This window comes from Thunnus albacares, chromosome 17, assembly GCF_914725855.1.
Source record: "Thunnus albacares chromosome 17, fThuAlb1.1, whole genome shotgun sequence".
In the NCBI taxonomy this organism is placed as follows: domain Eukaryota; kingdom Metazoa; phylum Chordata; class Actinopteri; order Scombriformes; family Scombridae; genus Thunnus; species Thunnus albacares.
Genome location: NC_058122.1, coordinates 23,407,343 through 23,430,473, shown reverse-complemented (window position 1 = coordinate 23,430,473; position 23,131 = coordinate 23,407,343). Strand labels below are relative to the sequence as shown.

The following is a 23,131-nucleotide window of genomic DNA, read 5'->3' as shown; positions in this document are numbered from 1 at the left end:
AACTGAAGTGTAAATTTAACCTGAATAGAAAACACTTCTTTAAACTCCTACAGCTGAGAAGCTTTATAAAAGCAAAAACAAAATGATACACTTACTAGACCTCCACAGTCACTTATTGAAACAATGATGACAAAGGACTGTTTAAGAAAGGGCATCATATCAGAGATTTATAATCTGCTCACATCCTGCTCATCAGAGAGTTCACTCTATAAATTAAATGTTTGGCGCAAGGATTTGGAAACTGAAATCTCAATAGAGAATTTGGAAATTGGCCTGTGCTGCAGTTCACGCACGGACAGTAAACGTACATCTCAGATTAATACATCCTAACTGGTTAATGAGAATTTATGTAACTCCTGACAAATTAAATCGTTAAGATAAAAATATACCAGACATATGTATTAAGTGCACAGAGGCACACTGTTTCATCGTTTCACTGTGTTTGGCAGTGTAGAAAGATTAAAACATTTTGGGAAGAGGTCAGAGAGACATGAGAAAAATTAATTGACCCTAAATTATTTTAACTTGGTTTATATCCAGAAGAACATAATTATAATAAAAATGAACGAATATTGATGGACCTTAGCTTCCTCAATGTCAAAAAGATAATAGCATTGTTTTGGAGAAAAACCCACAGACCAAATATTACCCATTTAAGATAAATGATATCAAAATCTCACTAGAAAGAATAAATTATATACTAAAAAATAAACAATAAAATTTGGGGATTCTTTATAAATCATGTTAAAGATTTGGATCTGGCAGAGTAACAGAATGTTACTTGTTGTGAACTATGCAGAATAAGTTTTTCTTCATTGTATCAGCCTTGTTTCTTCTTTTCTTTCTTTTTGTGGAGTGGATTTCCAATGTTAAATAAGTGGAGCTTTTTGTTGTTGTGTTTTGCGTTTATTGTTGCTTAAAAAATAAAATCAAAAAATATTGGAGAGAGTACCTTCATTGTGAAGAAACCAAGGACTCCTGCACACTGTTGATCACTTGTACTCACTTTATTAGTTTATAGTAAATTGAGAAGAAGTGACTGACAGTCTGCAGGATTCTTTGGTTTCTTCACAGTCAAGTTTTGATCCTACATACCTGTCAATAAGACTTGGTATGCAAGAACTTACAGACACCTTAAAAATTCTGCTCATCTTCTAGGGTAGGCCACCATACTCCTCAGTGCACCCTAGTAGGTTTTCCTGTTTAAAAGCACTAAACTAATCACCTTGTCATGTGTCTATTAATTCAATTTTCCATTCTTTGACGGCAGCAGCACTGCTGAAACTGTTATCACAGTCTACAGTGTTTTCTATGTTTTAAAAATGTACAATCAACCTCTGATGTTTTCCAGTCCACCAGCCTATGCTGCATCCATGTGTCAGTATCTGTCATCTGACAGGGTTGGACCACCAGAATCCAGTGCCAGGCAGCTGCAGAAGATGTCTAACCATGTAGCTACCATGTCACATGCACTGCAGACTAGCCATGTGAGCTTTGGAGCTGTACAGAAAAAGCTGACGTTAATGCGTTCATCACATCAATTTTCTCAATAAAATCAAGAGGAGATACCCCCCCATCATCGTAAGGGAATCCCCAGTACGTAAACAAGATAGTAAGATGCTATCCAACTGATAGAAAAAGTTGCCCCCTTTTCTACCCTCTTTACCCCCATGTGCCCCTCGGACAGGCTGAGTTTTAGCATCCAGGCTTGAACCTGGTTCATGCTGAGCGGGCAGAGCGGGCAAACTAGGGCTGGGATATCCCTGTCTCAAGGTGTCCCTAAATGATAGGGCTGTTTGTCTGTCACATACGCCTTATCTCCCCCACCCCCCTGCCAGGTTGCTGGGCAACCAGAGGGGTTGTGGGGTACAGCACTTCTTCGGGTCGACGTAGTTTCATGTGGGTGTTCCCGCTCCTCTCTCAGTCACTGCAACTCATCTTCGTTGGTCCCAGCTCACTTCATCATCGGGCTCGTCTTGACTGACAGAACAGCGGACGTCCTGTTCCCAGTGTTGGAGACCAGGTGGGAGTACCTGCATGCAGGTAGGGGTGTGGCCTTTGCTGGACAGGGGTCAGACACACTTCATGGCACTACTGGACTAGAGGATAGAGGTCAAACAAGATGGATATTTGAATGTATCTTGATTGCAGAGCAGCATATTCTAACCTTTTGGGCCTTTGACGTGTTTGTAAGATAAGGGCAGGAGATTAGAGTCTAAACTATTTTGTTGAGTTTGAGTTATTTTCTTGGAAACAATTATTCTATAAGGATTAACCTTTACAAACAAAATATTTTGTTATGCATTTTCTGTAAACATATTTCAAGCCTTTTACTCATTGGAGGTCAGGGTCAAGTGAGATTCTCATCTTTGAAAAGTTGACTTTGAGCACTTTGAGCCAGCGAGGATGTTCATAATTTTTAAAATTGTCTTGGCTTTGTGTTAAACTACCTGTATATTCTCTGTAAAAACACTTAAAAGCAAAGTCTTGTTAATATTCAGCAGCATACTTGTTCAGATGTACTGGCCTTATCTTTAGATCTGTTTTGGAACCAGTACTCATTCCCTCTTTTTTTGAGCAAGTATGAAGCGGTTGTGTAATAATGGCACGTTTTGTTTACTGCAGAAGTCTCTTTGCCTCTGATAAAAGATATTTGCAATTGCAATTTTACAAAAAAGTGCCTTACTGTTGTTTATCAAGTTGAAATGTAAAACTATATACAATATTAAATTATAAGATGTAGATTGTTGAGTTTTGAGTATTTCTGTCTAAATGTAACAGTTTCATATTGCTGGAGGTTACAGTAGCTGCATATGCTGCATTATAACATTACAAGTTATTTGCTGTACCGCTGCTGAAGAAGGGCGTAACCCAAAGATAAGGCTCTGTGCTCTGTGAGTCCTCTATTTTAAACTATAACGTAGCTCACAGTCTCAACGGCTGATTGATTATCTGTCATGAGCCATGGCTCTGCAGACAGAGTCAGAGCGGCTGTGTTGTGTTAGATGGCGATAAAAGTCCTTATTGGGATCTTTGGTGGCAGAGGAACCTGCTCTTCAATAGCAAAAAAAAACACACACACACGTATACACACAAGAGTATAATATATATTTATTACAAATCCCATGCTTTGGATGCTGCAGGTGCACCTGTCACAACCCAAAAATCACCAGTAAAGGAATTGAAGATTTAATGTTAATGGTCCCATCTGAGTCATCAGTTATTTCTAATTAGTTATGGGAACTTGATGTAGCTCGTATAATTATTATATTCTTGAATTTATGTTCATTTATTCCTTTTTCTGTCCTAGGGAATGCACAAAGTAGCAGAGGGTTTGAGACTGAAAAACATCAATGGAAAACCATTTCAGTTTTGAGGAGGTTGGTCTTTTTTTTTCCTTCATATGCAGTGTGACGTCTGACATCTTCACTCTAAAGCTGACATCAAAATACAATATAAACTGTACAATTGCTGCAAGATATATATTGTAATAATGAAGCACCATAGTTGTTTACCCAGATAAAGTTTCAGGACGCTTGCATTATAAGAACTACTTATGATATTATTATGCTCTCAAAGCCTTTCTCACAGAGAGAGGAAATCTAGGACAATGACTCAGGATGCAGACTATAGGGTTTAATCAATAAATCTTGCAGCAATATATATTTTCATCCAACTTTCTTCCAGTAAATCTCTTTCCTCTTTTCTAGGGCAGTGACATGTCATATGAAGACAATGACTCAGCCTTCCCCTCTCCATTCAGACTGTGAGTCCTTTCTCTCTGTGAGGTCTTTCTGTTTAAACAGACTGTTTATTTACAAAGGTTGCCTTTGCATTCATGTAAAAAAAAAAAAAAGTTTCTGATAAGACAAAAGTTTGGGACTTTCTTTCCCTGATGTGGGTATGTCAGTAAATCCCAAAAGGTTTCCCCACTCAATTGGTTATATTTAGGTTTAAGTTCTAAGTAGTTAAAGCTGCTACATTGCATAAATTACTTTGTGTAATTTGAAAGGTGTCGCTTGTAGTAACAAACCCACTGAGAATTACCACCCAACTTGGAAGTTTCTCTCAGCTCTACAGAGCATTTTAGCATCTTTTAGCTCATTGTTTTGGTTTTTTGGCTGCAGTTTACTTTCATTACTCTCATCAATATCATTTCTAGTCCCAGCAGGCAGCAATTTTCAACTTTCCACTGCTTAGCACCAAACAGCAAACACACAAAGTTAGCAACTAGCTTTGAACATAGGGGAGAATTTAGCAGCTAAAAAGCCAGATTTTTTTGCAAAAATCAAAACTGAGCTAAAAAGGAAAGTGAACATTGGACTTACATTAGCCAAGTGGCCAGAAATATGACTTTAAATGAATACTTATGTTGCTCCATGTCTACTGGATGAGTAAATAGGCAACACAACAACTTTGTAAGGCGATAATGTGTTAACAGCTTGTTACGCTGCCCCCATGTGGCCAAAAAAATCAATTACAGCAGGTTTGAGGTCAGAGCTATGTTGAACTCACAATATGTGGCAAAAAAATTTTCATGGTAGTGACGTACAAGTGTCCACACCAGTAGACCACAGAAATACTCGGCATTAACCAAATTACCATTAAATCAGGGTATAGTAGGACTTGGAATTATAGACATCAACTGGTTGTTTTTCCTTTTCTGTTTGTTTGCTTTCAGAAAAAAAAAAATCAAGATTCACAGACATAATTACAACTTAGCTATTTAAATGAAATACAGGAACCGCTAAATACCTTTCCTAACAGCATTAGGACCATGGTTGTGCATAGCTAATCCAAGAAAGGATGTGGGATTTTTACACAGCCTGTGGTCAGGGTGCCTTAGAGTTTGAAGTCAGGGTAAACAGTTTAAGGGCCAAGTAGTCAATACCAGTGATAAGAGATAGGTTGAGCAACCCTGCCCTCTTCTGGCCATGGACAGAATAGCACCAATAACAGATTTCTTTAGACTGTCAGCCTATATTGAGACCATTACTTGGATGGATCTTAAGCCATTTACCAACTACAGTTAGAGGCTTTGGAGTTCAGTTCACTTACAGACACAATAATTGGAGTGCATTTTCCAAAGAATCCCACATTTTTTTATCCCATAACATCTGGTGAGACACTGATGGTGTTGAGCATCACCCCATGTTCATCTTTAGTCTCTGTTAATGTTTCTGTCTCTCCACAAAACCAGAACTCCACCAGGCCACAGTGACATCTATGACCAGGAGAGGAGGAGGCAGGAGGAGGAGGACAATGAGCCACCCATGGAAGCCATTTTCATCCCCAGTAATTTAGAGGGTAGGGTGCTCTTAAAGTCCATGCAGCTTTTGGCACTTTTGACTTTTTAAATCACTTTTCTATCTCCTTATTTCAGCCAACCTGAACGTAAACACCAATGCCACCACAAGAGGGGACGCTCAAGTTAGTCCACATTCTTAACTCTTGCCAGAAGTTAATGTAATTCACTCTGTACTGGTATGTTTTTTTAACTAACCACATTACATATCCACAGGCCTATGTGGAGCTGAATGAGCTCCAGGGCAGCACCTGGCAGGAGACTGGCCGCTGGATGGGCTACGAGGAGAACCTCAACCTTCGCACAGGAAAATGGGGTTCCTCTCATGTCTCCTATCTCACCTTCAAGAGCTTGATCCAGCTCCGCAAGCTCATGAGCACAGGTGACTTTGGAACCCTTAATGAAACAGAAATCAGAGTATATGTTACAGTAGGATGAAATCAAACTGTGAGCCTGTGTCTGTCCTCAGGTGCTTTCATCTTCGACCTGAATGCCAGCAGTCTGTCTGCTGTGGCTGAGAAGGTGGCGGATGAGCTCCTGAAAAAAAATGAGATTCGTGCCGACGATCGGGATGCTCTGCTGAGAGCTCTCCTCATGAGACGCAGGTGACCCACAGGACCTGCTATTTCATAGTTTTTTTCTACATGACAATAATGACATGAAAATCTTTGTAGAATGTGCTGATTTTATTTGTTCTTCCAGTCAAGCTGGGGGACCTGTGGTTACAGCCTCTGGAGACATTGAGATGCAGGCCTTTTCTGTAACTAAGAAGGTATTAAGCTTTGGTTTTTCATCATTTGGGTAATCATCAATATCACAAACATGTATTAACATAACAGAGTTTACATTTACTACACTGCTGGACTGTTATTTTTGCAGAGAGACAGCTCTGACAACATGGAGGCCTCAATTGTCCTCTCAGGTACGTCTATGTTATTCAAAAGCAGTCATATGTCTCCAGGTTGTTGTACTGTAAGTATATGACCAGGTTTGACTCAAAGAGGGTGCTTCCAATAGGTGCCCTGGACCTCTTGGAGAAGCCAGTGGTGTCTTTTGTCAGGCTGAGTGACTCTGTGGTGATGGAGTCTGCCCTGGAGGTTGCTGTCCCTGTCCGCTACGTCTTTGTCCTGGTGGGCCCCAGCCAGAGCGAAATAGACTACACTGAAACTGGGCGCGCCATGGGTGCTCTAATGGCCGACTGGGTGAGAAAGAAGAGAAAGTAGAGAGATAAAATAAGGCACAGCAGCATGTAGCTTTAGGACTGAGATCATACAATCCTACCAACGTAAAATACCCTGATTTCTATGGAATATAATTATGTTTGCTAATAAAAATGCAAGAGAGTAAAAGCTTTCTGTATCGCTGCTGTCATTAGGTGTTCAGTCTGGAGGCTTTCTTGGCCCAGAACGAAAAAGATCTGACCAATGCCGTCGCTGACTTCATGGACTGCAGCATTGTGATCCCTCCCACTGAAATCCAAGAGCAAGGAATGCTGGAGCCAATCATCGATTACCAGAGGAAGATGCTGCTTGACAGAGTGCGCCCTGTTGACACCCGCCTCGCCTTTGGTGACAGGGTCCGAGGTCAGCATACACCACAGTGCTTATACAGTGTCCAGCAGCTTTCTGAAGCTTTCTACAGACCAAACATTTGTAGCCTGAAGACAGTTTTACACCGTCCCTACCATACTAATGCCAACATGCCATTCTGACCTTACACTTTAATGTGTTCATTATATTATTCTTTAAAATGTTTCGTAAATATATATAAATAATGATGTTTTTACATTACTTCTGAATTTAAGTTTCTTAAACATGCATATTCAGATTTTAAATTAATTTAAAGGTGCTCCATATAGCATTAGAAGTAATTAAAACATTCATTTTGAGATACTTTTGAGAAGATATTAATGCAATAGCTTTAAACCATAATTACTGTAAGAAAACAAGACAATCACTGAGAACCTCTACTTTGTAATTGTTGGATTGCTTTATATCACAATAAAGGAAGAGGTTGCTGTTCATTTAGTAAATGCTAAAACAAGTGAATAACAGAAAAATTCTGATTTGTGTATCCGCTTTAGTTACATAACAGAGAAAAACAAACATATGCTGACCAATTCGGGTGGGAGGAGTGATAAGCAGCAACAACCTCCTTGCAAAAGGAACCAAACACGTTTTCAGGAAATGTGGTCTTAATTGTGAGACACTGCTAAAAACAAAAGAGAAATGAGAGCAGATTTGCTGTAATCAATATTAATGTCAATTTGATTTGTTTACATGTCCAGTTGATGAAGGCCCAGATATTCCAAGGGAAGACCCTCTGGCCCGTACAGGCATTCCTTTCGGTGGGATGGTGAAAGACATAAAGCGCCGTTATCGCCACTACATCAGCGACTACACGGATGCTCTGAACCCTCAGGTCCTCGCTGCCGTCATCTTCATCTACTTCGCGGCCCTGTCACCGGCCATCACCTTTGGAGGGCTTTTGGGTAAGAGAGAGTCCTTAGATAGAGAGAGAGAGAGAGTCAGAGAGTATCAGTTCATTGATCTCTGATGTTAACATGAGTACAAACTGACCCCTTTTAACTATATTCATAATTGTCTCTGTTGTCTGACCCTAGCTGACAAAACTGAGAAAATGATGGGTGTGTCAGAGCTCATGATCTCCACCAGTGTCCAGGGTATCATCTTCTGCCTCATTGCCGCCCAGCCTGTCCTTGTCATCGGCTTCTCAGGACCACTTCTGGTGTTTGAAGAAGCTTTTTTCGCTGTACGTATAAGTAGCATTCATAGATTCACACGTTGGAACCCTGACAATCATTCTTAAGAAATCTATTTTTGCTTCATTAATACACATTTTGTTTTGTTTTGTTTTGTTTTTTCATTCCATACTAGTTCTGCAAGGCTCAGGGTATTGAATACATTGTGGGTCGTATCTGGGTGGGGATGTGGCTGATAGTGATCGTATTCATCATTGTGGCTGCGGAAGGCAGCTTCCTGGTCAGATTCATCTCCCGCTTCACCCAAGAAATCTTCTCCATCCTCATCTCTCTCATCTTCATCTATGAGACCTTCAATAAGCTTATCAAGGTTTTCCTCACCTCATCTCCGCATATATTTCACTCAAACCACCACTGTAATCATCTCATTTGGTGTCACTTTTAATGTTCTCTCTGACATCTTACCTCTTTTTTTTTATCAGATCTTCAAAGCCCACCCTCTGATTCTGAACTACGAGCATCTGAATGACACACTGGACAACCCCTTCCACCCGGTCATCAAGGAGCACACCGAGTACCATCCAGATGGCAACGTCACCGTTAAGGAAGTGGAGTATGAAAGGCCCTATCCCAACACTGCCCTGCTGTCCATGTGCCTTATGTTTGGTTGTTTCTTCATTGCATATTTCCTTCGTCAGTTCAAGAATGGTCATTACCTCCCCGGCCCGGTAAGATCAACTTTCTAAGCCCAGAAAACTTTGACTTCCCACATATAACTACATTCTAAATGCAAAATCGTTTGAACGAAGTGACGATGTTGTGCCTTCTTTACACTCTATCTTATCCCACACCATAGATCCGTCGTCTGATTGGAGATTTCGGTGTCCCGATTGCCATTTTCATCATGATCGCTATCGACATCTGCATTGAGGATGCTTACACTCAGGTAACATCTTTAATGGTTTGGAGCACCTTTTTGTGGCATGTATTTTGTCTGGTCAATCACCTTATCTGCGTAAATACTCATGTTTAATTTGATTGGTATATTATTAATAAGATATTGATGATGGACAACATGATCATCATTGTTCAGTCTTCCAGTGGGCGCTCACACTTTGTTGATTGGTACATTTTAATCAATGATATATCTGTATGTCTTTTATTTAGTCATTTCCTCCAAATAAAATTAGTTTATAGCCCCAGAATCCTCTCTAATTCTCAAAAATTCATTCAGAGTTAATTACCATGGAGCAGTTTTTTTACTTTTATTTGTCTCTTTCAGTTATTATATCCATACCTTTGAGATCTAGTAGCTAAAAAAAATGTCATCTTGTCCTCTTGTAGAAACTTGTTGTGCCAAAAGGTGTTGAGGTAACCAACCCCAAAGCCAGAGGCTGGTTCATCAACCCCATGGGAGAGAAGCAGTCCTTCCCCATTTGGATGATGGCCGCGTGCTGTGTACCAGCACTGCTCGTCTTCATCCTCATCTTCCTCGAGTCCCAGATTACAACGTGAGTGACACTATACAGTACATGACGGCATTACTGTCTGTAACTAATGAAAACACTGAATAAAATCAAGATTTTTGTTTTGTTGTCTGCATACCAACTATCTACTGTCTCTGCACTGTGGACCTCCAGGCTGATTGTGAGCAAACCTGAGAGGAAGATGGTGAAAGGATCTGGTTTCCACTTTGATCTGCTCATCCTGGTCACCATGGGGGGAATCTCCTCTATCTTTGGGGTGCCGTGGCTGAGTGCTGCCACCGTGCGATCCGTCACCCATGCCAACGCTCTCACTGTCATGTCCAAAGGCCCAAAACCAGAGATTGAGAAAGTGCTTGAGCAGAGGATCAGTGGCTTTCTTGTTGCCATACTAGTTGGTAGGTGCTGCCATCTCGATGCTGGATCACAGTGAATTGACATTTTCTTTTATTAATCTTTCATTTACTCTGTCATTTCCAGGTGTTTCTATTTACATGGAACCCATCCTGAAGATGATTCCTATGACGGCCTTGTTTGGCATCTTCCTCTACATGGGTATCACCTCTCTGAGTGGAATCCAGATGTGGGATCGGATGCTTCTGCTGATCACGCCCAAGAAATATCATCCCTCAGATGCCTACGCCACCCAAGTATGCACCCTCTTCAAATACGATGTTCAGAACTTTACTCCGATCATTAATACATTTAATACACCCCTATGTCTGAAGATAAGTATGTAAAGATGTTTTGAAAATGCAGTTTCACATTTCTGCAAGTATTTATACACAATGATGTCGTCATATACACTAAAATACCAGAAAATAGGAACACCTGTACAATCTATGCAATCCAGTATGACAGCCCAACAAGAAATCTTACCTTTATCAAGCTTGCATTCAGTTTTTGTTGAGACTGTATTAGAGAGCTGTTAATTAAACACTACGGTCTAATATTTTGTAAATGGCTGTCACGTTAGACGGTATACACACTCCTATTTTTCCTGATATTTCTATGCATATACAGTATGACAGTCTCACTGTAATCATAATTTAAATGAGCATTTTGTGTATTTTAATGTTATTTTTTTGGCTCTGACTTCCTTCCTCTGCTCATGCCCTTCTCTCATATCATTTGTGCAGGTGAGCACATTACGGATGCATCTCTTCACACTGATCCAGATCGTGTGCCTGGGCATCCTGTGGATGGTGAAGATTAGCCCCTTCTCCCTGGCACTGCCTTTCGTTCTCATTCTCACCATCCCTCTGCGTATGGCGATGACTGGCACACTCTTCACAACCAGGGAGATGAAATGTGTAAGTACTTATCTGTTACATTCACCCCCCCCCCCCCCCACCCCCTCCCAGACTGACTTTATTTTTAAGTTGTCTTTTTTTTTTTTTTTTTACATAAACATTATTCAATATTTAGGCTTCTCTGTTGTAATTCTATACATTTCTGTTGCAGCTGGACGCAGATGATGCCAAAGTGAACTTAGAGGAGGAACCTGGGGAGGATGTGTACAATGAGTCCCCACTGCCTTGAGCAATACGTATCTTTCATTAAGGTTTCATTCAAAAACCAATTACCAATGACTATTTAAAAAAAAAGAAAAAAAAAGAAAATTAGGTGTCTTGTAAACAAATATTTGCAGTTCCAAACTGTTCTTTTATTTTTATGAGTGGTAACTTTAGAGGAAGGTACCACTCATTTTTAGGATTCATACATTATTCCTGCAGCTGAATCTGTATTTGAGACCATGGACCACTTTAGAGAACCAATATTAGTCCACATTGTCATTAAGGTGTATTACACATCCTGAGTCCTCTCACAACTACATTTTCTCTGTTTAATTTATATATTCCATCCTTTCATGAGGGATCATTAAAATGTCCCCCCCTTTCTTTCTTACTAAAGGCATTAATAAAGGCTGTTTATTTACTTGAGTTTTCTTTTGATCCAGGAGAAAAATTTGAATTCTGGAAATGAGAAGTATTTTCCTTTAAAATGTGAGATAAAATCCATTTATAAACTTTGTTTCTTTTCGTGCATAACTACTGCTTGTGAAAATGAATATCCAGTGCTGCCACATTGTAGATCACTCCATGTTGTAATAGTGTAATTTCACCAAACTTTACGTGCACTATTAAAATTTAGCTGATTACATGTATTCAGCTCTATACACACACACACACACACACACACACACACAAGTAATGCATTTTTATGTGGCTGTCACACCAGCCCCATAACCTCTACTTTGTTTGATCTAAAATAATTTAAATTGTGTTACAGAAGTTTGCCTCATTTTATATATTATGTATGGTTTACTGCACACTTTGATCTTTCCTGTTCAGTTCACCTAATTTGAATATGTATGGAGAGATATCTGCTATCTGTTATATCTGCTTGTAAGTGAGGTTGTTCAGCCATATCCTGAAGACAGAGTGTGTAATTGCTTTTATGATCATAATAGGGATGAGCAGTAGTGGGTGGATAGTGGGTTGATGAGATCTTATTGTTTGAGCTGATAAAAAAATTAATTGTACTGATATAATCACGGAAAAATTTGATTTGTAAATGTATTGTATGCCTTTTGTGTTGCCTATCATATTGTTGTGTGCTTGAAACACTGTACATGCTTATGATTTTCACTTTAATAAAAATAAAACCAGCCTTTAAGGAGCTTGTGTTTTGTTTTGTTTTATAAATGCAAAAAAAAATAAACAAACAATATTACACATCACTCACAGAATTAATTATATCCTGAAAGAGACAAGAGGAGGGGGTTGTTCAGTTGAACCAAGACGCCTGCCACTCAGCTGCATGCTGCATTCACGGTTATCAAGTAAACTCCAACTTCTCAGTACTTCTGTTCTGAAAACACTAGAAATATAATCTTAACTGCTTTCAGTCTGAAATAAGTAATTACCCCTTACGACAGGACGACTAAAACAAGCAGAATGTGCCTTTTTAAAATCACTTTATTTAAATAAGGATGCAATTAGATAAAAGTTGGGTGGCGAATGTAAGAGTGGGGAGGTTAAATGACACTAATAATTTCCTTAGAAATCAGTAACACATCAAAATGCATCATGCGCACTTTTATTACAGGAGTACAGTAGACCCCTAAAACAGGTGTGCCTCCTTTTTTGCGATGATGTCAATATTTCCGACAGCAACCGAACGCAGCACCGTTTAACAAGGCCGAGCGCCTGAAAGTAATTTGTTTTCCGTGAATCCGACTGACGGGATTGGACGGCCGCGGGTTCCGCCCACAAACACACAAGGTGGAGTTGAAAAGAAAAAACATGCTGGGCCAAAATGAAGCTGTCAAACAGCCGCTTGCAATTTGCTATAAGAGGATTCAGGCCATGTGAAAAGGCATAGACTGCTTTGAGTAGATATGTCAGATAGTATCCTGTAAAGATGAAAACTGGCATTAAAATTAAAGTGAAAATTATAAACTTCTTATAAACTTGAAAAAATTGTTTTAATGTTAAATTGTGTTAAATTAGGGGAGTGTATGAGGTGAGACAGTTGCATTAAAATTATATAATCACTGGCACAAGTTTGGCTTTTCATGACAGTTTCGGCTACCTGATCAAATATTCGGTGCGCAAAACTTCGGCTGGAGATCAGACAAGGTCGGCCTCCATGCGTAGAAATAATCGCCCTGGGTTGTGTTCAGAAACAACGGTGCGAGAATCGGAAAAAATGTGGATGCCTCGGCGTGGCGAAATGGTTGGATGGAGAGAGAGAAGCTGCTGCACGTTGAGTGGAGGGAGACGGCGAGTGAGATGGAGGCGGGGGGGAAGGACCATCTCTGCGGGGACTGGAGCCCAGGACGGACGGCGCAGTGCTGGCTATCGTTCAACCCTCCCCTTCTTCCTCCACAACGACGCCGAGGCTCACGCCGAGAGACAGGTAAGCCAACAACACAGCCGCTCGGTTTCATAATTCGACGAGAGTACGCGATAAACAAACCAGAATAAGCTTCAAAAACCCCGCAAAATTCACCTTTAATGTTTGCTTTTGTTTTGTTTGTAAAGCGTCTCGGTCGGTAGCCTCTTTGTACTAGAGAAATAAACCAACGGCTGCGGTAGGGTACAGACGAGGTCGGCCATAGCCGAGTTTCTTGTCCTCTACAGCGGGGAAGAAACTGGATGTAAGACCGGGAGGTAATGCTAAACGTGGTATTTCCTTACAATTACACCGTGCTACTGGTTTACGCCAGTTCCCTTAATCGAAACTCGTCTGTTCGTGCTGAAACTGGGCTATTTGCGTGGGGGAATTAGCGGTGGTTTCCGCGCCGAGACCTCCATGCGGCTGTTGGCGGAACAGCCAGCCGCCTCTCTCGGTTAGCCATCAGGGATCTCGGTTTAATATCTCACCGTGCAGAGACTCGCCCTCTCTCTCCCCCTCTCTCTCTCACTGACTAGCCCAGAACCGCCGACGACCGAGCTCGGAGAACCCGCCTTCTTGTTCTCGCTTATACGCTTTAGGGTCGAGGGACGGGAGTCTGCAACGCCCTGGGTTTAAGTTTTAAGCCCCGTTTTTCTCAGTTTGCAGTGCGCCATTGGACCTTGTCACGGTAGGTTTCCATGTAGAGAGCAAGGCTGAAGCATGGCGGACCTGGAGCTGTTTGTCAGCGCCAGTGAAGCCACTCAGTCTCGGATGTTACCATGTTTCCTTTGAGCTATTTCTCAAAATTTAGCCACCGTTTACCCGCGCTATTGTGTAGCCGAAATATCTAACAATGTATGTTAAAATAAATTCTTCCGTAAAATAAGGTTGTGAATGTAACGGTTGTTTGTTAGAAATATTTTCCATTTTCCTCTTTCTTCCTGCGCCTCCGCAAGTCCTACCAACCCACCACGGTATTTATCAGCTATCTCGAACATTTTAACCAATTTGTTTAAATTTAATCGTTTATAACCCGGCGAAGTAGCTATATTATACATTTAACTTGGCTTTTAACGTTAGCAAAAGACATAGTCGATGCTGGTTTTTAATATTTTGTGAGCAATAATGTAGTCGAGGTCTTCTCTCTCGGAAACAGGACTGTCTTAAAATGCAAGCAATCTTAAAGTTTTGTATTTTAACATCTTAAGATGCGTATATCTATAAATATATTTGTTAAATGTCCAATTTTTAAGCTTCATTTGGCGTGCCAAGTTGCCCTTGGCCATGGAAATGCCCCAGCTCTCATTTTTCTATCCTCCATATGTTGTTTTCTTTCTCTCATTTTTTTTTTTTTTTTTTTAAAGAAATTTAAGTTATTCTTGATGTTTCAACGGCTCCAGATGTGTATGATTATAGCCGTTAAGTTATAATAAATGGTGGTATCGATAGGTTTAATGTAGCTGGGTCACACGGTGGACACCTCAGTGAGCTGGGGCCATCAAGGACACGATGAACAACGAGCAGCCGCCATCATTGGAGCAGAGATCGGCTACGCCTCGCTGAAGAATGTACTGGATTTTGCCCTTAAATCCCAACATTAACAGCCAAAAACCTGATTAAAGCGGCCTAAAAACATACTCTTGAAACACATTTATTAACTGTAATACGAGAATATGTTGATTTCCTCGCTCCAGTCCGAGTAAACATATGAAGGGAAGATTATAGGTTTGCATGGCGGAGCTAGATCCGCATCCAACGGTGATGAGGCGCCTCTGCCGAGTGGCGCATTTCACTGCAGTGCTTCCAAGCCACCATTCCCCCTTGTCGGAGACCGAAAGCAGATCCCCGTGGTCAGCTGGTCGCCTACAGCTGCCTGTCCGTCCACGTCCATTCGCTTCCTCCTTCCGTGGATCCTCCCCAACCTCCGCTCCGACAGAAAATCCTCCATTACCGAGCGGACTAGGCGAGAAAATGGTCGCTCCTGTGTGTCCACGATACATTTGTTGTGGAATAAGGACAGTACTAATGCGCCAAATTCCGGTTGGAAACATTTGCTCGACGGAGACTCCTGTTGTCGTAGCTAGTTGTGCTAGTTGAAGCCCTCCGCAGTGTTATTTGAGATTTGAAGCCGTCACAAGCAATAGCCTATGTCTCACCATGTAGCGTAAACGTTTAAGGGGCGGTGTAATGAACATAACCCATTATGTCGAGCCAAATTTAAATTCCACGACTAGAGTTTTACTTTTATACCGCACACATATTCCTTTTTTGTCGGGGAGGAAAAATACTTCAGCCATATGAATAAAATGCTAATAAAAATAACATTATCATTAAATTACGTGATTTAAAAATACAGGTATTATGACTGTAGGGGCTAATCATGAACCTACATTTTGTGGATTACATTTGTATTTTACATTATAAAGATGATGTTTCTGTTAAAGATTGTACGTGCTAACTTGATTTTTGGTGTTTTTTTTGTAGATACAAGACAGCACACCCACAAATGAATGGAGTAATGGAGGCAGCAACCCAAGGCCTAGGTGGGATTACTTTATATATTGAAATAATTAATTGCCTTTTCTTTCTAATTATAGCACAGTACCCACATATCTGCTATTATAAAAACAACATTTAATATATTTTTTACATACAAGTAAAGACAATATGTCATTCATCACTTAATGTCCCTTTCTCTCATCTTTGCACAGTGTGGCCACAGGATGATCTCTTAAAACTGCTGGAGGCCATGAAAGTGGCCTTGCCCCAGAAAGATGTGACCAAATACAAAACGTCAGAGTCCCACCTCGACTGGCAGAAGGTGGCCTTCAATTCCTACACGGCGGAGATGTGTAAGCAGAAGTGGCAGGAAGTCTCCAAAGAGGTACGCAAGTTTGAGTGATATTCACATTGATTGTGAGATAGATTTATTGTCTGTTAAATTGCCAAATTTTTGTAACTAATTGGGTGTTTTGTTGTGTGTGTGTGTGTGTGTGTGTCTTAACCACAGATTCGTAAATTCCGGACCCTTACAGAGCTGATATTTGATGCTCAAGACTACATCAAGAACCCTTACAAGGGCAAGAAAATAAAGGTGAGTTAAAACAGATATTTCATATGACTAATGGACAACTAGCATCTTTTCGGTGTAACTCACAGGTCTTCTCGCTTCCTTTTTTCCCCTCCTGGACACACAGAAACATCCTGATTTCCCCAAAAAGCCATTGACTCCATACTTCCGCTTCTTCATGGAAAAGAGGGCCAAGTATGCGAAGTTGCACCCTGAGATGAGCAACTTAGATCTAACTAAAATCCTGTCCAAGAAGTACAGGGAGCTGCCCGACAAAAAAAAGGTCAGTCAAAAGCATCAGAGGCTCAGCAGAATAGAAAACAAGGATTGTGTCATGTTGCTGTGGTGCTATTAGATACCGACATGCTGTTTTCTTTTCATTTCTACAGAAAAAATATGTTGAAGACTTCCTGAGAGACAAAGAAACATTTGTGCAAAGCATGATGAAGTTCAGGTGAGATTACTTATTACAGCTTTTTAAAATGAAGTATTCACACTGGGGATGTTAAGCAGGGATGTAGCAGTTGCTTAATTCATCTGCAACAATATAAAAGTATGATAACTGTCTGTAAATGTGTTTTGTAATATGTAAATGTAGGGAAGAACATCCAGACCTTGTGGAGAGCATGACCAAGAAAGGTTCAAATGTACCAGAGAAGCCCAAAACACCACAACAGCTGTGGTACAACCATGAAAAGAAGGCCTTCCTCAAGGGACACCCAGATGTAAGTTTGGGTGTTTACAACACAATGTAAAAAAAAAAAAAGCTTAACTGTCACATGCAACAGGTGTTAACTTCCTTTTTTTGACACCAGGCGACCACCAAGGACATTAAGGACAGTCTTGGCAAACAGTGGACACAACTGTCTGACAAAAAGAGACTCAAATGGATCAGCAAGTCTCTGGAGCAACAGAAACAGTATGAGGTGAGACTACATCAATGAGTAGAACCGTAAGGAGCGATTTACAAAATACCGTGTCAGCAGGAGCGCTAACTCCGGGTTTGTTTGCTATATTATTCCAGGAGACCATGCGCGAGTACATCCAGCAGCACCCGGAGTTAAACATGACCCAAGGGGACATCGTCAAGTCCACCCTGACCAAGGCCGAGAGGCACCTGAAGGACAAGTCCGACGGCCGACCTGACAAACCTCCTCCGTGAGTCAAATATACTGCTGACTTGTCTGCGTGTTGTAGGCCACTACTTCCCTGTGATGTGAGTTATTTAAACACATCATATCATTGGTGCGTTATTTCAGAAACGGTTACTCGATGTTCTGCGCGGAGTTGATGTCGAGCATGAAGGACGTACCCAGTACAGAGCGCATGGTGATGTGTAGCCAGAGGTGGAAGCTGCTGAAACAGAACGAGAAGGACGCCTACCAGAAACGCTGTGAACAGGTGAGCTCTGAAACATGACCCTGCATTATTAAGTTTTGCAGTTTTTCACAGTTTTGTCTAAATACTGTCTTCTTTTCTTTTTCCAGAGGAAGAAGGAGTATGAAGTCGAGATGAACAGATTTCTCAGTGTAAGCATCTCTTTGTTTGTTTCCTATTTCAACATACAGTACGTCTTCGCTGTATTTTTCATGTCGCAGCCATCACCGTTCCCATTCATGCACTCTAATTTTTCGATGGAATTTATTGTTTTTATTTCTGCTTTGTGCACATTTTTAGAGTTTGTCTGAGGAGGAGCAGCAGCGGGTCTTGGGTGAGGATAAGGGCGGTTTTAAGAGGGGCAGTGGGGCCAACAGTCCTGCATCCAAAAAGAAGAACTCTAAAGCAAAGGTAAGAACAAGAATACAGCAACAACAGTTCAGTTTGTGGAGGTAATGGCTCACAGTTGTTCAGATACAGACTGCAGTTTTCTAGTACTTAACATAATTTTACTTGTACTGTTTTACCACTAAGATCACTAGCATGTTATCACAATTATAGCGTTTCATGTTGAGTTCAGGTCTCATTCCCTGTATTCGTTTGAATCTTTGTGTTATTAAACAGTAAATCAATAGATAACAGTAGATTGCTTGTGCATCTAATTTGTCGTATCATTTTCTGATATCGTCTTGTTTTAAAACCTGCAGGCCAATCCAGAGAAACCCAAAAGGCCCATTTCAGCCATGTTTATCTTCTCTGAGGAGAAACGTCCCAAACTGCATCAGGAGCGGCCAGATCTTTCTGACAGCGAACTCACAAGGCTCCTGGCACGCATGTGGAATGAGCTGCCCGATAAGAAGAAGGTAACCAGTCAAAGCGTCATGATATAGAGAACAATCAGTGTCGGGCCTGTAGAGTGGATCACAGGGGCAACGGGGAGCGGACTGCATGGTAGAAACATAGATTATTATCATTACTGTATATTAAATTAGTCGTCTAATCAGTTTTCTTGTCGTCTCGCTCATTTAGGAGAAGTATAAACGCCTAGAAACAGTCCTGAAGGCAGAGTCCGAGAAGAAGGAGAAGGAGGATCGTAGTCGTCTGCCAGACCCACCCAAGACTGCTCAGGACATCTGGCAGCAGAGTGTCATAGGAGACTACCTGGCAAGATTTAAGGTATGCCTGACACTCTGTCCCAGAATAAAAATAGTAGTTTTCCTTCGGTCCAGTACACCATAAACACTGGTTCAACAGGTGGTACTAAAGAGTGTGCACGGCCATCTTGAGTGGTGACCTCGTGCTGCACTGGTAGGTATATCTGAAAGTACCAACCAATAAAGTCACAAAACATTTTTGAACATTTTTTTTTTTTGCCTGTCCTATCAAATCAAACTACCTTTCTCTCCATAACTCATAGCCCACTGGTGACTGATCCCTCACTATACTATGTCCCACCACAATAACCTGTTTTAACAGGAATTACACCACATTAAGGAAGAAATATCATTTCAATAAAGCTGAAGTAGTTCACAATGTTTACCTTTTCCCCACCAGGTGTCATTATTCAGTCTCTGATGTCAGTTTATAGCAGAAAATATTAGTGCTGTCAAAATGAACGCATTAATATGAAATATTTAACACAATTAACACATTACTGTCATTCTGTAGCGAGCTCAGTGTTAAAGCTGGAGTGAAGATCATGTGAAACTAGAGTTAAGCTAAATGTTGGCGAATGAAAAGAGTCCCTTTGAACTCTCTGTGTGTGTGTCCTCCATGTGTGAATCTTTGGTCTTTTTTCATATTTGCATGGACTATCGTGGACCTTGTTGAAATTCATTTGGCACTTGATCATAGAAGACATTTATTGTTGTTAATTATCATTTATTTGGCCTTGATGGTTTTGAAATTCACTGGCACTTTAAAGGCCAGGGTTTTGTTATTATTTCTGTTATAAGAAATAAAACCATCAAGGCTGACAGTCAATGGCCTTGATGGTTTTATTGGACATCTGTAGTTCACAGGAGAGAATCTATGATCAAAGTTAAAAAGATGCTGTTAAACAATAGTGTTTGAATTTACCTACTTGGAACAACATTATTACAAGCTACAATACTAAGAAGGAAAAAAGCGATTAATCACAGCAAAGTGTGCGATTAATTAGTTTTTTTTAAATCAATTAACAGCCCTAGAAAATATAGAATAAAAGTTGAGTATATACAATGAAAACAGAGTATCAGAACATGAACTACATGTGTTTTTCCTTACTTAGATAAACATAAAGTTATAAAGACTCTTATGATACAAGTATGTAGACTCTACAAATAGAGAGATATCAGGCATGGCTGTGTACACAATCACCCAGCTTCAGCTGTATAATTCTGACCAAGTGCTGCAAAATACACAAGCTTACAGGAACATATCATGTGAACTTCTACTTTGTAGAGCGACCGGCAAAAGGCTCAGAAAGCAATGGAAGCAACCTGGATCAACATGGAGAAAAAAGAGAAGATTATGTGGATCAAAAAGGCAGCAGAGGACCAGAAAAGATACGAGGTTAGAAGAAACTCACTGTCTATGTCCAGTAGAACTGCACAGCATCTGTAAACCAGTTAACAGTTGACTTGTCTCTCCTCAACAGAGAGACCTGTGTGAGATGCGCTCACCCGCTGCTGCCATTGCCTCAGGGAAGAAGATGAAGTTTGAGGGTGAACCCAAGAAGCCACCATCGTGAGTTTCTCACATCCATCCCATCTGTGTGTGTGTGTGTGTGTGTGTGTGTGTGTCAGCCTGTTGCGTGTCAGCTTGGGAAGCCTTGAAGTTCTAATTTTACTTGCTTCTGGCTCTCTCTCTAGAAACGGATATCAGAAGTTCTCTCAGGAGATGCTGTCCAACGGAGAGCTGAATCACCTCCCCATGAAAGAGCGGATGGCTGAGATCGGCAGCCGCTGGCAGAGATTACCTCTGAAGGAGAAGGACCGATACAAGAAAATAGCCGAGGAGAAGCAGAGGCAGTATAAAGTAACACTGGAACAGTGGCTCGCTGTAAGAAGTTGTTTTATGTTGTTTTTATGTCAAGAAATCGTTGACACTGAAAAATTCTTATCTAACGTCCCACTTCCATCCCTCCACAGAGCTTGTCTTCACAAGAGAGGAACACCTACAAAGAATATAATTCACAGGTAAGTGAAATGCTCATGGTTAGTCACGGTTCACATTGTGCCGGCACATACCAGAACAGGATATTTTAGCTTTCTAATGTCTTTCTAGGACATGTTTTAAAAATGTTTATCTACTTGATGTTTCAGAAAAGGAGAACTACGGCAAAAGTAGGAGGCCCGAAGGCAAAGTCCAAGAAATCTGTAAGTGTCTTGTGCATCTTGTTTGCTATCAGCTGTGTCTGAAATTCATGTAGCAGCCGTACTTAAATGTCATGTCCCTGCAGGACACTGAGGAGGAGGAGGAGGACGACGATGAAGACGACGACGATGACGAGCAGGAGAAGGCTTCCTCCGAGGCTGACTCGTCCAGCGAGGAGGACGAAGATGACGACGACGACGATGACGTGAGTCGCAGCTCTCTTTTTTTTTTATGCAGCGTTCAGGTAAATGGCTAGAAATAGAAGTCGACCGGTTCTAAATATCGTTCTTTTGTTGTCGTGTGTTTTTGAAGAAGGAGGAGGACGACGACGACGAAGAAGAAGACGACGACGACGAAGAAGACGACGACGAGGCGGAAGACAAGGAGAACAAGTCGGAGGACAGCAGCAGCGAGTCGAATTCACAGGGCACGTCGGACTCAGATTCGGACTGAAACGGGGCCGACGGCGTCCTTGAGACGAACTGAGCAGCGCTGAGCTGAGCCAAGAGTCCAGGGAGCTCTGCCACTGTGCCAACCCTGCTCTCCTCCCACCACCAGAGGGAGCCCCCCTGCATTGCCTCATCCATTTCACACTCACCCACTTTTTTTTTTTTTTTTTACGTTTGTGATCTACTCATGGAGGGACCCCTGCCCCTTATGTCCAGAAAATCAGTTTTCATTCCCTCCCCGGTGTGATGATCATCTCACAGGCTGACATTATGCCAAAAAAAAAAAAACAAAAAAACAAAACAAAAAAAAAAACAAAACACAGCATCCCACTGGTTTGGTGATGTCATGAACGTTTCTGCCGTTGGTTTCAATCTTGACTTACAGGTTCAATGGTTTAAGTTTGTTTTTAATGTCAGGGATAATGAATTACCCTCCAGTGTTTATTTTTATTGTTCTGGTAATTAGTTAAAGACAAGTGGCATGAGTTGTGAACAGGCTTCTTAGAGCCAAAGAACATAGTATGGTGGATCACTTTAGGGAGGGGGGGGGGTGTGCGGGGTACTGAAAATTGCACTCTTCAGAATGTTTCCTTTTTTTTTTTTTTTTTTTTTTTTTCCAGAAAGTTGACGTGTTCTCTATTCTCAATTTATGATGTAGATTTTATCATTTGGTTCTTAAAGAGGTGGTATTTTTTCAGGAAAAAAAAAATCAAGCCATTATGAATGTCTTTTTGTTGCTGGAAATATTCCAAACTTGTTACGTACACACATGTTCTCATTTAAAAGCTACAGTGCCCATAAAGGCTTCAACCCCCTTTTTATGACTTTTTCATGTTTTATTGCTTTACGACATTGAATCAAAGCGGGTGTAATGAGGCTTTTTGATACTGATTAACAGAAAATGACTCTTTAAGAGGAAAACTGCAACATTTAGGAGAAATTTACTTATTTGCAGTCTCATTTAAGTCCTTTTAATGCACAGAACTGAAACTGATCTCATGTCATGATGGGCTGATTAGTGAGACAAATCTCTTCAAGTTTGTCTAAATTAAGAACGAATAAAAACAAAACAATCCATCATATAAAATCGCCCAAGCAACATTTAATAGAAGCTTCTTCTGTCGGCTATAAACATCTGGACGCTGCATTATCCTCCCAAATTCTCTTTGTAAAACTGATCGTTTTATGTCAAAGCAGCAGTTGACGTCCTACCACAGATTCTAATATTAAAGTCTGACTCGGCCTCCTCACTAATGCACTTCTTCCATCTCCACAGCCTGCTTTAAACAGATGTACACTTGTGCCATAATCCCTGTTTTGTTTTGTTTTTTTTTAAAAAAAAGAAAATGATCGTACTCAGCGGGCTGTTCAGTGCCTTGAAAACTTTTCTTCCTTCGCTTGAATTGTAGTTTCCAGGAAACAGATTTGTTTGAAATGTTTTATTATCTTCGCAACCAGATATGT

The 23,131-nt window shown here is 40.8% G+C and overlaps 2 protein-coding genes across 10 annotated transcripts; both read left to right on the top strand.

The window, feature by feature from the left end:
• Positions 1 to 1,816: 1,816 nt before the first annotated feature.
• Positions 1,817 to 11,074, top strand: slc4a1a (solute carrier family 4 member 1a (Diego blood group)). 2 transcript variants are annotated; one of them, XM_044332567.1, is made up of 21 exons: positions 1,817 to 2,023; positions 3,311 to 3,380; positions 3,711 to 3,766; positions 5,201 to 5,307; positions 5,384 to 5,430; positions 5,522 to 5,687; positions 5,775 to 5,910; positions 6,008 to 6,077; positions 6,185 to 6,227; positions 6,323 to 6,507; positions 6,681 to 6,888; positions 7,593 to 7,796; positions 7,929 to 8,077; positions 8,203 to 8,397; positions 8,510 to 8,755; positions 8,884 to 8,973; positions 9,372 to 9,538; positions 9,668 to 9,909; positions 9,992 to 10,161; positions 10,651 to 10,824; positions 10,976 to 11,074. In XM_044332567.1, the coding sequence occupies exons 2-21, from the start codon at positions 3,354 to 3,356 to the stop codon at positions 11,051 to 11,053; spliced, it is 2,760 nt and encodes a 919-aa protein (XP_044188502.1). In that variant the 5' UTR covers positions 1,817 to 2,023; positions 3,311 to 3,353; the 3' UTR covers positions 11,054 to 11,074. The 2 variants fall into 2 exon arrangements, with proteins under 2 accessions (XP_044188502.1, XP_044188501.1); XM_044332566.1 differs by having other exon boundaries at positions 1,817 to 2,043.
• A 2,109-nt stretch (positions 11,075 to 13,183) lies between these two features.
• ubtf (upstream binding transcription factor) lies at positions 13,184 to 22,991 on the top strand. 8 transcript variants are annotated; one of them, XM_044332570.1, is made up of 21 exons: positions 13,184 to 13,435; positions 15,899 to 15,957; positions 16,126 to 16,298; positions 16,425 to 16,508; positions 16,612 to 16,767; positions 16,874 to 16,938; positions 17,083 to 17,209; positions 17,300 to 17,410; positions 17,509 to 17,642; positions 17,744 to 17,885; positions 17,972 to 18,013; positions 18,162 to 18,272; positions 18,569 to 18,724; positions 18,891 to 19,037; positions 20,304 to 20,414; positions 20,500 to 20,588; positions 20,714 to 20,903; positions 20,993 to 21,040; positions 21,167 to 21,220; positions 21,304 to 21,423; positions 21,531 to 22,991. In XM_044332570.1, the coding sequence occupies exons 2-21, from the start codon at positions 15,921 to 15,923 to the stop codon at positions 21,669 to 21,671; spliced, it is 2,238 nt and encodes a 745-aa protein (XP_044188505.1). In that variant the 5' UTR covers positions 13,184 to 13,435; positions 15,899 to 15,920; the 3' UTR covers positions 21,672 to 22,991. The 8 variants fall into 8 exon arrangements, with proteins under 8 accessions (XP_044188505.1, XP_044188509.1, XP_044188510.1 ...); XM_044332574.1 differs by lacking the exon at positions 13,184 to 13,435 and adding an exon at positions 13,442 to 13,689; XM_044332575.1 differs by lacking the exon at positions 13,184 to 13,435 and adding an exon at positions 13,699 to 14,102 and having other exon boundaries at positions 21,534 to 22,991.
• The last annotated feature ends 140 nt before the right edge of the window (positions 22,992 to 23,131 follow it).

Coding starts and splice junctions, on each gene's coding strand:
- slc4a1a (XM_044332567.1), top strand. CDS start 3,354: ATGGAAAACCATTTCAGTTTTGAGGAG. Junction 3,767..5,200: donor TTCCCCTCTCCATTCAGACT/GTGAGTCCTTTC, acceptor CCACAAAACCAG/AACTCCACCAGGCCACAGTG. Junction 10,162..10,650: donor CAGATGCCTACGCCACCCAA/GTATGCACCCTC, acceptor TCATTTGTGCAG/GTGAGCACATTACGGATGCA.
- ubtf (XM_044332570.1), top strand. CDS start 15,921: ATGAATGGAGTAATGGAGGCAGCAACCCAAGGCCTAG. Junction 16,768..16,873: donor AGCTGCCCGACAAAAAAAAG/GTCAGTCAAAAG, acceptor TCATTTCTACAG/AAAAAATATGTTGAAGACTT. Junction 18,725..18,890: donor AGCTGCCCGATAAGAAGAAG/GTAACCAGTCAA, acceptor TCGCTCATTTAG/GAGAAGTATAAACGCCTAGA.